Source organism: Bos javanicus, chromosome 17 (assembly GCF_032452875.1).
Source record: "Bos javanicus breed banteng chromosome 17, ARS-OSU_banteng_1.0, whole genome shotgun sequence".
Classification (NCBI taxonomy): Eukaryota; Metazoa; Chordata; class Mammalia; order Artiodactyla; family Bovidae; genus Bos; species Bos javanicus.
In genome coordinates this window covers 6,612,616-6,625,800 of record NC_083884.1, presented here as the reverse complement: position 1 = coordinate 6,625,800, position 13,185 = coordinate 6,612,616, and the positions used below count along the sequence as shown (strand labels likewise).

General features: G+C 47.0%; 1 protein-coding gene across 2 annotated transcripts in view; it reads right to left on the bottom strand.

The window, feature by feature from the left end:
• The window catches only part of GATB (glutamyl-tRNA amidotransferase subunit B), a 101,704-nt gene that overhangs the window by 29,568 nt on the left and 58,951 nt on the right, over positions 1-13,185 (bottom strand). Inside the window, exons 6-9 of one of the 2 annotated variants that reach the window (XM_061383991.1) lie at positions 11,731-11,844; positions 8,113-8,197; positions 7,083-7,127; positions 4,630-4,819 (exon numbers count right to left, since the gene is read on the bottom strand). In XM_061383991.1, the coding sequence (XP_061239975.1) occupies positions 4,630-4,819; positions 7,083-7,127; positions 8,113-8,197; positions 11,731-11,844 (434 nt within the window). The remainder of the gene's footprint in view (positions 1-4,629; positions 4,820-7,082; positions 7,128-8,112; positions 8,198-11,730; positions 11,845-13,185) is intronic. The other variant, XM_061383992.1, reaches the window with a different exon arrangement.

Below are 13,185 nucleotides of genomic sequence, written 5' to 3'. Positions count from 1 at the left end.
AGAAGCGGAGCGCCCGGGCCCTGGAGTCAGCTCCCCTCAGGCCTGACGGAGTCACTCAGTGGCTCACTCTCAACCTCAGAGGTGGCGCTTCCTCACCAGAAAAACGGGGAGACGGACGGCACCACCGCAGGGGGTGCTGGGAGGACGGACTGGATTAGAAAGTGGTCCACTGTGAGCCACAGAACCCGCTGTTAGCTATCGGCCTCGACTGACCCTGAGCCGCCTATGGGGCCAATGACAACTCATCTGGATTCCCTGTTCAGCAAAGCAGGGTTTAGGAAGAGACATCCCCACAGAAATCACCTTTTATCATCTGCTAAAAAAACCGCACCTGCATATATGACCGTTCTCACAGTTACTCCTGGACACACTGACTCAGAGAAGGACTCGCTATGCTACTAGGACCTCTCATTCCCCTAGAATCCTAATGACTCGACCTTACCCTCCATACGTCCATTCCTTACTCCTGACAAATGAGGTCAGAAATCTGGGAGTCTGACACAGAGAGGAAAAAAAGGGGAGCTCACTAGGCTGAAGCTCCAGATGCGACATGATACACTTCATGAGGAAGAAACACTCACACAGGCTACGGTGGGAGGGCATTATCAGGCGGGCTTAAGAGGTGACATGAGAATGCACGCTTGATTCCAAGGTCCTGAAGAAACAAGTTCTTTAGGAGGCAGGGACACGGTCACGGCGCATGGCCTGACTGAGGCGGAAACCCCAGGCTTCTCCCCGCCAAGCTCGGCAACACAGGTACCACCCTGATTTGCTGGGCTGTCAAAAGGGTGCTTTATATACCTGACTTTGGGAAACAGGGACGCTTTATCAGGAACACTGCTTTCCCCAGGGCTTCGTGAGTACTGTGACAGAATCCCATTCATCCACTCATCTGTCCATCTGTTCGCCGATGCCTGCTGTGCGCCAGACTTTGTGGTGGATGCTAAGACAGACTATATTAGAGTTTTGTAAATGCCAAGGAGAAATTATTACCACACAATTCAGTGCTCACCACACAGTACAGCGACAAGGGCAGAGCTGTATAACACAGGGAAGACAGCCACTATTACAGCAACGACAGACGGAATACCCTTGAGAAACCGTCAATCACTATATTGTACCTATGTAACTTAAATAACATTGTATATCAACTCTACTTCAATTAAAAAAAAATTAAAGATAACAGTTAAGCTCTGAAGTTGTTTTTCTTTTTTTTTTTTTTTTACCATTCATGGGTAAAGGATTGCGTTACCAGTAAGGACTGTATGCTTAATGTTTAATTTAATCAGTGACCCAAAGGCAGGAGCGTGGAGTCAGAGCTCTGCAGAGCACACCTCCACCACACTACTGATTTAATGAATACTCCCAGGCACTCTTTAAATTGAAAGATGGTTCATTAGATTGGTGCATCTGCCCTTCTCGGCAATCTGTTGTGTTTCTGAGGAAGTCAGGAAAAAAACATGAACATACCGCTTTCGGGTATGTTATGAGTAACTCGGCTTCCAATGATTACTAAGTCATCAAGAGCTCAGGGTGCCTGATTTCAGGAAAAGAAATCATCTGAATCATCCTCCTTCCGTATTACTAGTTCTCTTCTCATTTGTCTTGAAAATTTCAAGTATTAGCCATTAAAAAAAAAAACACATACTGCAAAATGAATCACCTAATACATTATCTGCAAGCTACAAAAATAAGCACAGTTTTAATATATCAAAAAATAAATAAATAAATAAAGCTCTTATAAAACTGGCTTAAAAGCCAGCACCTCCTCGAGAGTGCTCCCCACTTGTCCCATCAAGGCTATCACTGCCTCCTCCGGGCTCCTGGCCTGCGTCATACATCTACTATCTGCTGCAATCTGCTCTGGGGCTGTCAGCTCAGGTGTCAGATGTACATGTTCTTGGAAAGCAAAGAAAACAAATCAAACAAGTGTCTCTGTCCCCGTCTCAGTACCTGCTGCATAGAGATGCTAATAAAAGTGCTGAAGTGAATAGACAAAAATAAGTTTCTATAATCAGGGCTTATACATCTGGAAGCTCACTCTAATGACAGAAAATGAAGAGGAACTAAAGAGCCTCTTGATGAGGGTGAAAGAGGAGAGTGAAAAAGCTGATGTGAAACTCAACATTCAAAAAACTAAGATCATAGAATCTGGTCCCATCACTTCATGGCAAATAGAAGGGGAAAACGTAGAGGCAGTGACAGATTTTATTTTCGTGGGCTCCAAAAATCATTGTGGACAGTGACTGCAGCCATGAAATTAAAAGACACTTGCTCCTTGGAAGGAAAGGTATCATAAACCAAAACAGGGTATTAAAAAGCAGAGACATCACTTTGCCGACAAAAGTCCATATAGTCAAAGCTATGGTTTTTCCAGTAGTCATGTGTGGATGTGAGATAAAGAAGGCTGAGCACCAAAAAACTGATGCTTTTGAACTGTGGTGCTGGAGAAGACTCTTGAGAGTCAAGGAGATCAAACCAGTCCATCCTAAAGGAAATCAGTCCTGAATATTCATTGGAAGGACTGATGCTGAAGCTCCAATAATTTGACCACCTGATGTGAAGAACTGACTCACTAGAAAAGACCCTGATGCTGGAAAAGATCAAAGGTGGGAGGAGAAGGGGACCACAGAGGATGAGATGGTTGGATGGTATCACAGACTCAATGGACATGAGTTTAAGTAAGCTCTAAGAGTTGGTGATGGACAGGGAGGCCTGGCATGCTGCAGTCCATGGGGTCACAAAGAGTCAGACATGACTGAAGCCAGGAGCCAACTCAGTGGAAAAGCCCCTGATGACGGGAAAGACTCAGGCAAAAGGAGAAGAGGGTGGCAGAGGATGAAATGGTCAGATAGGATCACCAACTCAGTGGCCATGAATCTGCACAAACTCTGGGAGACAGTGGAGGACAAAGGAGCCTAGCATGCTGCCCATGTGGTCACAAAGAGCTGGACACGACTTAGTGACTTAATAACAACAAACAACAACAAAACAGGGCCTTAAACTATGAAAAAACCAGAAACTCACTCACTTGCCACCCTCCGTAAACATTTCTCCAAGGCCTCTGCGGCTGAGGCGCTTGAAGGACACAGAAGTGGAGCCTGGGACATAGACATGAACATGTGTCTGCTTCAGAGAACTTGCTGGAGGTGAACACTATCTCTGGGGCTGAGAGGCCTCCGTTTGTGCCCTCTCTCATCCTTACAGAATTTGGCAAATACATTACAAAATGCAGGACTAGAATTTAGCATTCAGCGTTCAGTCTGAAGTTGATTTCAAGTGGGCTGGAAATTCAAGATGGTGGAGAAGGTGTGTGAGACTAAAATTTGGGTTTGTTAAATCAACTTGGGAACAGTGTGTGAATTCTAAGAAGTTTCAGGTTAAAAGGTGTTCTGAGCAAGCGGCTCGCTGGTTCACACCCAGGCCTGGCGTTCAGCAGTGCTGACCGGCACCGAGTAACATGGCGAGCGGATGAGACAGTCCTTGCCGGAACAAAACACACCAAGTAATAAAGAATTAGAATACACCGACACAGTCGCCACAGAGGTGTGGGCAAGATACAGCAGCAGCCCATGGGAGGCGGCAAGCCGCCTGGCCTGCAGTGTGAGAGAAGAACCTACCGTGTCTGACGCGGTGAACAAGGCTGCCTGTGAGTCTCATACACACGCCTACTGACCTAAGACTCTTGGCACACATGTGTTTTCTCCAGGTCGATCTGACAAAACTGAGTTTCCTATACTCTCTGATTCTTTTCAAATGAGCTGATTTAGGGATGATAAAACAGAGACTCATTCATTCAATAAGCATTTGCTCGTCTACCACGTACCAGAAATGGCAGGGTTCTGTCACTTAAGTGTATAAATACACACACAAATATGAATATCCTAACATCCCTGCAGCTACCGCTCAATCACAATGCAACAGCCCAGACTTCCCAGAGATTCCGTGCTCCACGCGATGAGTGCAGCAGACAGCCTGTCCCTGGGAGACGCCGTGGAGAAACTCCGCACAGCCTCCCTGACAGACAAGCAGAAGACAACTGTGATGCCACGCCACTCTCACCGGTGCCGGGCCACTTTAATGTGGCCGTGACCCACGGAACCGCAGAGCCCCGCAGCCCTAGACAGGATGGAAAATCCCTGAGCACATCTCCACAGTGTCAGGTTCTTAATGGCCCCTTCAGAGGTATCCTCCAAGGACCGAGGCGTTTAGTCAGAGTTTGCAGCATTTCGTGTGGAATAAACGTTTCTTCTACAGTCGGTAAAACAACTGTCTGCTTTGTGAGAACCCAACTTCCTGCCAGACCCTGGCACAGTTCAACACCGCCAGACATCCAGAAAGCCTATATACTGATTTCCTTTTGTCCTGCACAGAGACAAGTGAACAGCCATCTGGAACATCCGGACTGTCCTCAAGAAGCCTCCATGGCTGCTGTGAGCAGCTCTGCAAGTCCACACACAAGAAATGACTGAGAGGAGCCCACCTCGTGGGTCTTCAGAGGCGTATCCACCCTCGAGGCTGGTGAGGAAGGTGAGCGCGCCTGATTCTGGGCACACTGCAGCTGTCGCACTCAACCCGGAGCCCCCCACCCGCCCAGTGGGCCGACCGCAGCCTCTGGAGAGGACCTACCAGCAGGACGCAGCTGTGCTCGGGCAGCATCCCGTACTGTTGCACGAGCCTCTGGCGGGTCACGCGGGGCAGCTCGGGGAGCCGCTCCCGCAGCTGGTCGATGTTGATCACCTGCTGCGGGTCTGCGCCGGAGGGGAGGGACCCTGAGTCGTAGAGCAGCAGCGGGGGCAGGTTGGGCTCCGGCATGAACCTGGGTGCAGAGAGGAGACGGCCTGACTCTCCGTACCGGGTTGAGTTGGAAGAGACAAACCTACAGTCAGTGTGAAAGTCTGTCTACAGATGCTGTGCTACAAATATTTTTTGAAGTCCCACATCAAGTCTCCTGCTTTTCCAGGAACTAGTCCTTGTACAAATGTAAGGTCAAAACCACCACATCCAGTGCTCTCTGTGCTCATAAACGAGCACTGTGTGAAAAGGGCGTGGGGCACAGGACTGATGCCGCCCCGGCATAAGTGCATATTCACAACAAGACACAGACTGGAAAAAAGAGCCAAATAAGAGCAACTTACTTCTTAGGAAGAAAGATGACTTCACCCACTAAGATTTTCAGTATTTTTAGCAGTTTTTATGAAATGGAAACCTTCTTTCTTGAGAACTGGAATAAATAAATGGACTTTGCGAAATATTGGGTTGGCCAAAAAGTTTGTTCAGGTTTTCCCATAACATCTGATGGAAGAACCCAAAAGAACTTTTGGCCCAACCCAATAAAATGCAGAAGGTAGGAGAGGGAGGGATGAACAGGGGAGCACAGTGGGGTTTCAGGGCAGTGAAACCATCCTGTGTGACACTGTAACTGTGCACACACGTCATCACACGTCTGCTCAACCCAGAGAACAGACGACATGAGGGTGAACCCTAAGGTAAACTATGGACTTCAGTGACTAGGAAGGTGTCATACTGGTTCATCAATTGTAACAAATTTACCACATTACACATTAATACAAGATGTTATAAGAGGAAACCCGTGTGTGTGTGTGTGTGTGTGTGTGTGTGGGGTGTGTGTGTGTGTCGGGGCGGGGAGGGGGTATATAGCATACAACAAGAAGTATATGGGAACTCTAATTTCCACTCAATTCTGCTGGAAAACTAAAACTGCAATAAAAAAGTCAATTAAAAAAAATGCGGACGCTACGTCACTGCATCAGCTCTTGTCAAACTAAGGTGTCCTTCCCTTTTGTCTATTCTAGCATCTAACATCTTTCCCTCTGCCCATACTTGTCAGAGGGCTTATGCAGAAGCAGGGTTACGCAGAATAAATGGTGGCTCCCAGGTGATACATCAGAAATGCAAGCAACCTGTCACCTCAATGCCAAATCTGTGCTATGAATCAGCCTGACTTCTGAAGGCAAGAGGAAAGCAAAGGGAGGCTGCCCAAACCTCATCTATTAACCTGGGGGAGCAACCTGAAGCCACCGACTCTGCTGAAAGCCAGAACCATGCTCAGCGAGACAGCAGCACCAACGCAGCGGGGGCCACACGGGAAAACAAAGGAGTTTCTTGGGAAGAACAGACTGAACCCAGAGAGGTCACTGTAATGAGAGCAAGGGTGACTGAGACAGATGCACGAGGGGCGTCCTTGAGGTGACGGCCACTCTTAGGGTTTATGAGCTGCTTCCTTCCTAAATCACGATGCTCTATTTGTTCCTCATCGACAGCAATGGCTACTCTCATATCTTTCTGCACTTCACAAGGCCAAGTGCCAACCTCTACCACTTTGTTGCTTAGACTTTTCACTTTTGCAGTCTGATAAACAGGGGAAGAAATAAGAGGCTCAATTTACCCTAAGCTATTCCTTTCTTTGTTTTAATGTGCAACATTAAAATCTTTATTGAAATTGTTAAAATATTGCTTCTGCTTTATGTTTCTTGGCTGTTGAGGCACATGGGATCTTGGTTCGCCAATCAGGGGATCATTGTTTCGATGTTTCCTCCTCCCCGCACAGGAAGGTTAGATCTTAGCCACTGGACACCACCAGGGAAGTCCTCAAAGCTATTCTTCTCATTTGCTTTATTTCTGGATCTCATAGTAAGTCTAACTTGTTAAACGGTATTACCTGAGATGTGACGGGAACTGGCATTAGCATATACAGCTCTTTTTTCTACCTTCTTACAGTCCTTGCGTTACTGAATTTGTCACTGAAAGTAAGCATGAGAACAGCCTGGGTCCCCCCTCAACGGCCATCCTCTCAGCTCAGTTATGACAACTCTAACGAGGTGAGCGCCTAAGTGTTTTCCAACCGTTGAATCCTGTCAAATAAGGTCTCCAAGGCTCCCAAATCAAAATACTCTTCCTCTCAGTACACACATAAACCAGGAACCCTGGATCTCCCACTGTGCAATGACGACAGCAGAAAGTGCTTCCTAAAGGCCACCCAGGGTCACTGTGTTGGTCTGAAAGTGGGCCTGGAATACCAGCCAAACAGAGAACAGTTTTCTGACAAGAGGAGTAACCACCTGTAGTCTTGTTTTCCTTCTTTGTCTCTCATCGGCACGGTGCACCTGTGACAGTTAAACGAGAGAACATTTTAAAAAGCACTGCAGCAAAGGCTGGTGTGTATGCAGACAGGGGTTCACTACCAACAGGGGAACCAGGGGACTCAAGCTCCTCTGCCGTCTGTGGGAGACACTTTCCTGAATATGCGGCAGAAATGATATTAAAGAAAGACACATGTGTAGCATGATAATTCAAAAAAAGAAAAAGAAACTGCTTCAATGTTTCCAACATTTAACCAGCTCAAACTCCAGGATTTTGAAACCTTTCCCCTGCTGCTGCTGCTGCTAAGTCGCTTCAGTCATGTCCGACTCTGTGCGACCCCATAGACGGCAGCCCACCAGGCTCCCCTGTCCCTGGGATTCTCCAGGCAAGAACACTGGAGTGGGTTGCCATTTCCTTCTCCAATGCATGAAAGTGGAAAGTGAAAGTGAAGTCACTCAGTCGTGTCTGACTCCTAGCGACCACATGGACTGTAGCCCATCAGGCCCCTCCGTCCATGGGATTTTCCAGGCAAGAGTACTGGAGTGGGGTGCCATTACTCCAGGGCATGTTTCTGACCCAGGGACTGAACCCAGGTCTCCTGCATTGCAGGCAGACTCTTTACTGTCTGAGCCACCGGGGAACAAAGAATCAGAAAGTTAAGACTCAGAGATATCTGAACAGATAAACACATCTCTACAGCCAGCTCCAAGCTTTCTTCCACTTCTAAGCTGAAACCGGCAGGTCTGACAGAATTTAAGGAAGTCAAAATTCTTGGCACAAAAGAGGTAAGTTGGAATCCAGGGAGGGGCCAGGATCTAAGACTCCAAGTCTGTTCAGTCAAGTGAAATCTGTCACCAGCCCTGGATGGTGTATCACATCCTGTGGGGCATGGCACTTTCCTAATGAGGAAACCAGACTGCAGAGAAACTAGGTACCTTCTTCATGGTGATACGGCTGGTCTGCGGAGCCCCACTGACCTGTATTCAAGATGCTGTCATGCAAACTTACCCAAGCTTGAAATCAAACGAGCGAGTTTCATTCAGAATTTCACCTCCATTCTCAAGTTCATTGATTTGCCTCTGAATTTCATAGTCTAAAAAAAAATAGTTTAGTGTCATATTTGATTCCTTTATCCAGTTAAGCAATAATTGGAACTCTTTCAATCTTTAGGTCAAAAAATAATCAAGGGAGTTGTTTATAATTATTCTTTCCATAGATGCTGTATTTCTTCTTCTTGCTGCCATCACAGAATAACATTGGTGGAAGGGTCTTTTAGGAAGCTCTGCTCTCTCACTTTTTGAGCAAACCCAGGTTTAGAGCAATTAACGTGACCCAGTACAGAACACAAGCACACAGCTTGGCAGAAGGGCTAGGGCCAATGCTGAGGACAAGCGACTCCAGGTCTAGGACCTTGCTTATCAAAGAGTGTTTATCCCAGGACCCATGGGCAGGATTCAGGGGGTTCTGGTATCTCCTGGGATTATATACAAATGTGGCTGTGTGCCTAGGCACAGATTTTGGAGAAATGATCCAGAACGTCCACTGTATATTCAAAGGGATCTATGGCCCCCAATGATGAAGAGCCACTGCTCTACGCCTTGCTCCCTCACCACGGAGCAAGGCAGCAGTGGTTAGCGGAACACAGCCTCAGCTGCCACGCTTCTGTATGAAAAGAACCTAAGCTTTCCCTCCCTCCTTGCTGCTGCTGCTGCTAAGTCGCTTCAGTCGTGTCTGACTCTGTGCGACCCCATAGACGGCAGCCCACCAGGCTCCCCCGTCCCTGGGATTCTCCAGGCAAGAACACTGGAGTGAGTTGCCATTTCCTTCTCCAATGCATGAAAGTGAAAAGTGAACGTGAAGTCACTCAGTCATGTCCGACTCTTAGTGACCCCATGGACTGCAGCCCACCAGGCTCCTCCGTCCATGGGATTTTCCAGGCAAGAGTACTGGAGTGGGGTGCCATTGCCTTCTCCCCGTCCCTCCTTAACTCCCCACTAAAACGTACTCCTCTTGCCCTCACCCAAATCCTGACTCTTATCTGAGCTGACAAAAAGCAACAAACCCCAAGAGGATGGCTAAAAGGTCTGATGTAAGGAGAAAATTTGGGTGGAAAAATTACAGGCTTGGGGACTTAAGCCTGTAACAGGAAAGCTCAGGTTCTTCCAGCCCCAGCCCGACCACAGGTAGAGTTCTGTCTCCGACTGCCGCTCCACAGGATACTTCATAGGACAACAGAAGGCTAGGGGCAGCCAAAGCCTTCAAATTCATCTGGGATGAATCTACCTAAAATCTTGTGGCTTGTTTAAGTTCCAATCACCACCTCTTACAATAATGAGCTCCAGGACACTCATCTACAAGGCGAAGTGGAACTTTTTTCGGTTCGTTCCAAGCTTTACCTTCACCAACCTGAGCTGGAAGGGTTTCTCCTGGCCCAGACCTTTCGCAGCCTCAGATACACGGACAGTATCTCCTCTCACAAGCAGAAGAGTCCACCCTCATTAGCCGTCTTTATGCGGGAAGCTTCCCCTATACATCCTATATGTCATCCCCTTGACCATCAGTTCAGTTCAGTCCCTCAGTCGTGTCCGACTCTTTGTGACCCCATGGGCTGCAGCACACTGGGCTTCCCTGTTCATCACCAGCTCCTGGAGCTTGCTCAAACTCATGTCCATCGAGTCGGTGATGCCATCCAACCATCTCATCCTCTGCCGTCCTCTTCTCCTCCTGCCGTCAATCTTTCCCAGCATCAGGGTCTTTCCCAATGAGTCAGTTCTTCACATCAGGTGGTCAAAGTATTGGAGTTTCAGCTTTAGCATCAGGCCTTCCAATGAATATTCAGGCTTGATTTCCTTGAGGATGGACTGGTTTGATCTCCTTGCTGTCCAAGGGACTCTCAAGAGTCTTCTCTAACACCACAGTTCAAAAGCATCAATTCTTCAGTACTCAGCTTTCTTTATAGTCCAATTCTCACATCCATACATGACTACTGGAAAAGGCACAGCTTTGACTAGATGGACCTTTGTTGGCAAAGTAATGTCTCTGCTTTTCAATATGCTGTCTAGGTTGGTCATAGCTTTACTTCCAAGGAGCAAGCGTCTTTTAATTTCATGGCTGCAGTCCCCATCTGCAGTGATTTTGGAGCCAAAGAAAATAAAGTATTTCACTGTTTCCATTTTTTCCCCATCTCTTTGCCATGAAGTGGTGGGACTGGATGCCATGAGCTTCACTTTTTGAATGTTGAATTTTAAGCCTGCTTTTTCACTCCTCTTTCACTTTCATCCACAGGCTCTTCACTTTCTGCCATAATGGTAGTGTCATCTTCATATCTGAGGTTACTGATACAGCTGTGTATCTGAGGCCCTTGACCATGTTAATGCCTTTTTCCTGAAAATGTATAGAGTCACAGTGTCTTCATTAAGGCTGGTTGATTATTTCAGGTTCAGGATAAAAAGTGTTATCCAAGACTAGAAAACCTGTCCTCCTTCTAACACTCAGCATCCTACTGAACCTTTGGTGAACCTCTGGGCTGGGACGCCACTTTCATCCAGCCCCTGCTCTGTGCACCTTGAAGGATGCACCTTAACCTCCACCTCCACGTCCTCCCTTCTGTGTCTCTTCCTCTTAGACACCTTTGCTTTTAAAGAGTACTGTCATCCTTCTGAGATGTCAGCCCCTCACATTCACAGTGATCATCTTCCATGGACCACTCCAGCTGCTGAGCTTGCGCAGTTCTTCTCTTTTATTACTAGCATACATCTGTCCACACTGAGAGATCCACAGCATGTGCTCCAGTAAGATCACTACTTGATTACACAGGCCTAGGCAACCTATTCTCTGGTGGCTCAGCTGGTAAAGAATCCATGTGCAGTGCAGGAGACCCAGGTTCAATCCCTGGGTTAGGAAGATCCCCTGGAGAAGGGAATGGCAACCCACTCCAGTATTCTTGCCTAGAAAATTCTATGGACACAGGAGCCTGGCAGGCTACAGTCCACAGGGTAGCAAAGAGTCGGACATGACTGAGTGACTAACACTTTCAAGCAATTTGTTAGTTAAAACAGTTAAAAGCAGAAAAACACAATGACCAATTAGGTCAAATTGTGGCTAATCTATAACAAATACAACGTTATACAGTTCAGACTGGTTGTGGTACATGGAAAAACAGAGTTACAGAATTTTGCAAATCCTCCCATAGAGGTGAAGTCTATTTCCTCCCCCTTCCCTTGAACCTGTTTTGAATGGAATGTACTGGAAGAAATGTTGTGCAAATTCTAGAACTAAAGACTGAAGACGACTTGAGGGATCTGCCTTCATCCTCCTAGGACGCCACCTCTGCCAAATAAGAAAGCTGGGCTAAGCAGAAAGCAGAAAGCCCACATGGGTAAAGAAGCCCAGCAGATGTCTGGCACCAAGGCCCCAGCGTGTAAGGTCCTCTTGGACTCTTTATCTCAGCAGAGTGCCGGCTCCCCAAAGTCAAATGAAAGAGCCGAGGCAGGACCAGCAGAAAACCACCCAACCCACAAAACCCTGAAGCTGAGATGTTACCATGTAAGTCATTAAGTTGGGTGGGTGTAAGTCATTAAGTTGCTGCTACAAAGAAGTATATGAGGAGTAACAGCTGACATTCACCTATAGCTTTGGCCAAAAATCGGGCACTGTTGAGATTCTTCACTTCGGTTCGAATGCCTAAAGGCTCCCCAGGGCGATGCACAGATATATTGGCATCCACTCTTAACTGGCCCTCTGGAAGGAGAGAAAAAAAGACAACTCTTTAGAAATTCTCTGAGGGAATGTGGTCTTTTTAAGGCAAGAGAGTGCAAGCAATATCTGACTCTAGCTGATGTCCATGGTGTCAGTGGTGAAGAATCTGCCTGCCAATGCAGGAGACGAGACATGGGTTCAATCCTTGGGTCGGGAAGATCCCCTGGAATAGGAAATGGCAACCCGCTCCAGTATTCCTGCCTGGAGAATCCCATGGACAGAGGAGCCCTGGTGAGCTACAGTCCATGGGGTCACAAAGAGTCGGACACAACTGAGCGTGCACACGCACACACACACGCACACACACACTCAAAGGAGGTAAGGTTGGTCCTGAAGTTCACGGCTGGTACTTCTGCCCACTTACAAGACTGACAGTCCTAAGGCATCTGCGGGATGTGTGTGCACGTGTGCAGGGATATTTCTGTGCACTTGTACACAGGTAGAAGACAGAAGAAATTCTGGATATACCATCTGGGGAAATCTAATTTCTTTTGTGCCAAATAAGAAAAACAACACTGTTAAAATGGAGGTTTACTCTGAAGTTTTATTCTGAAGTTTTTTTCAAAGTGTCAGAGCTGGGTTAGGGGGAAGGCCTCAGAAATTGTTATGTGATAGCCCTACACTGCTCTCTGAGGAAATGTGGATTTCCAACAGCGATTCCAGGAGATTTATAAGAGAGTCCTTGAGAATTTACAGCTCAAGGGCACAAGCCAGAAACGTGGGCTTTTTTCCCTCCTCCTTCTTCCAGGTACTGTAATAATTTCTTTCTTTTGCAAACAGGACTTGAATCCTTTCTGACGGCTGTAGGGGTTTGCCACAGCAGACAGTGCTGTGGGGGGTGGGGGGTGGGGACCAGAGACAGCAGCCTTCACTCTAGGAGAACTTTCTTTGACCCTGAACCCTGCCTCCATCCCCGCCCACTTTGGAAGCAGTCACCCCTAAGGAAATAGGTAGTTTGTGAGATGACTAACAGGCTCTTGAGGAGGCAAGGGAAGCAAAATCCCAAGAGGAAAAGAGACAAAGAGAAGAAATCAACACATTTCACACCCTGCAAAGTAAAGCTAGAATTCTCTATTCTCTAGTTTTATTTACAATATTTAAAACAGAACAAAAACGGACAAAACGCTGGATTTTTTTCTTAGGCAAGTCTTTAAACTTAAAAAGGATCTGTCAAACCTGAATGTGCTGATGAGTTAAGAAAAGAAATTTCTTTTCTAAGGTTTCATAAAAGTAAAAGCATATTAAAATAATAAAATAGCATGAATAAATTCCACGCCTAGAGAAAGAGACCCTTGTAAGGGCTCTCTACCATTCCCACTCTGC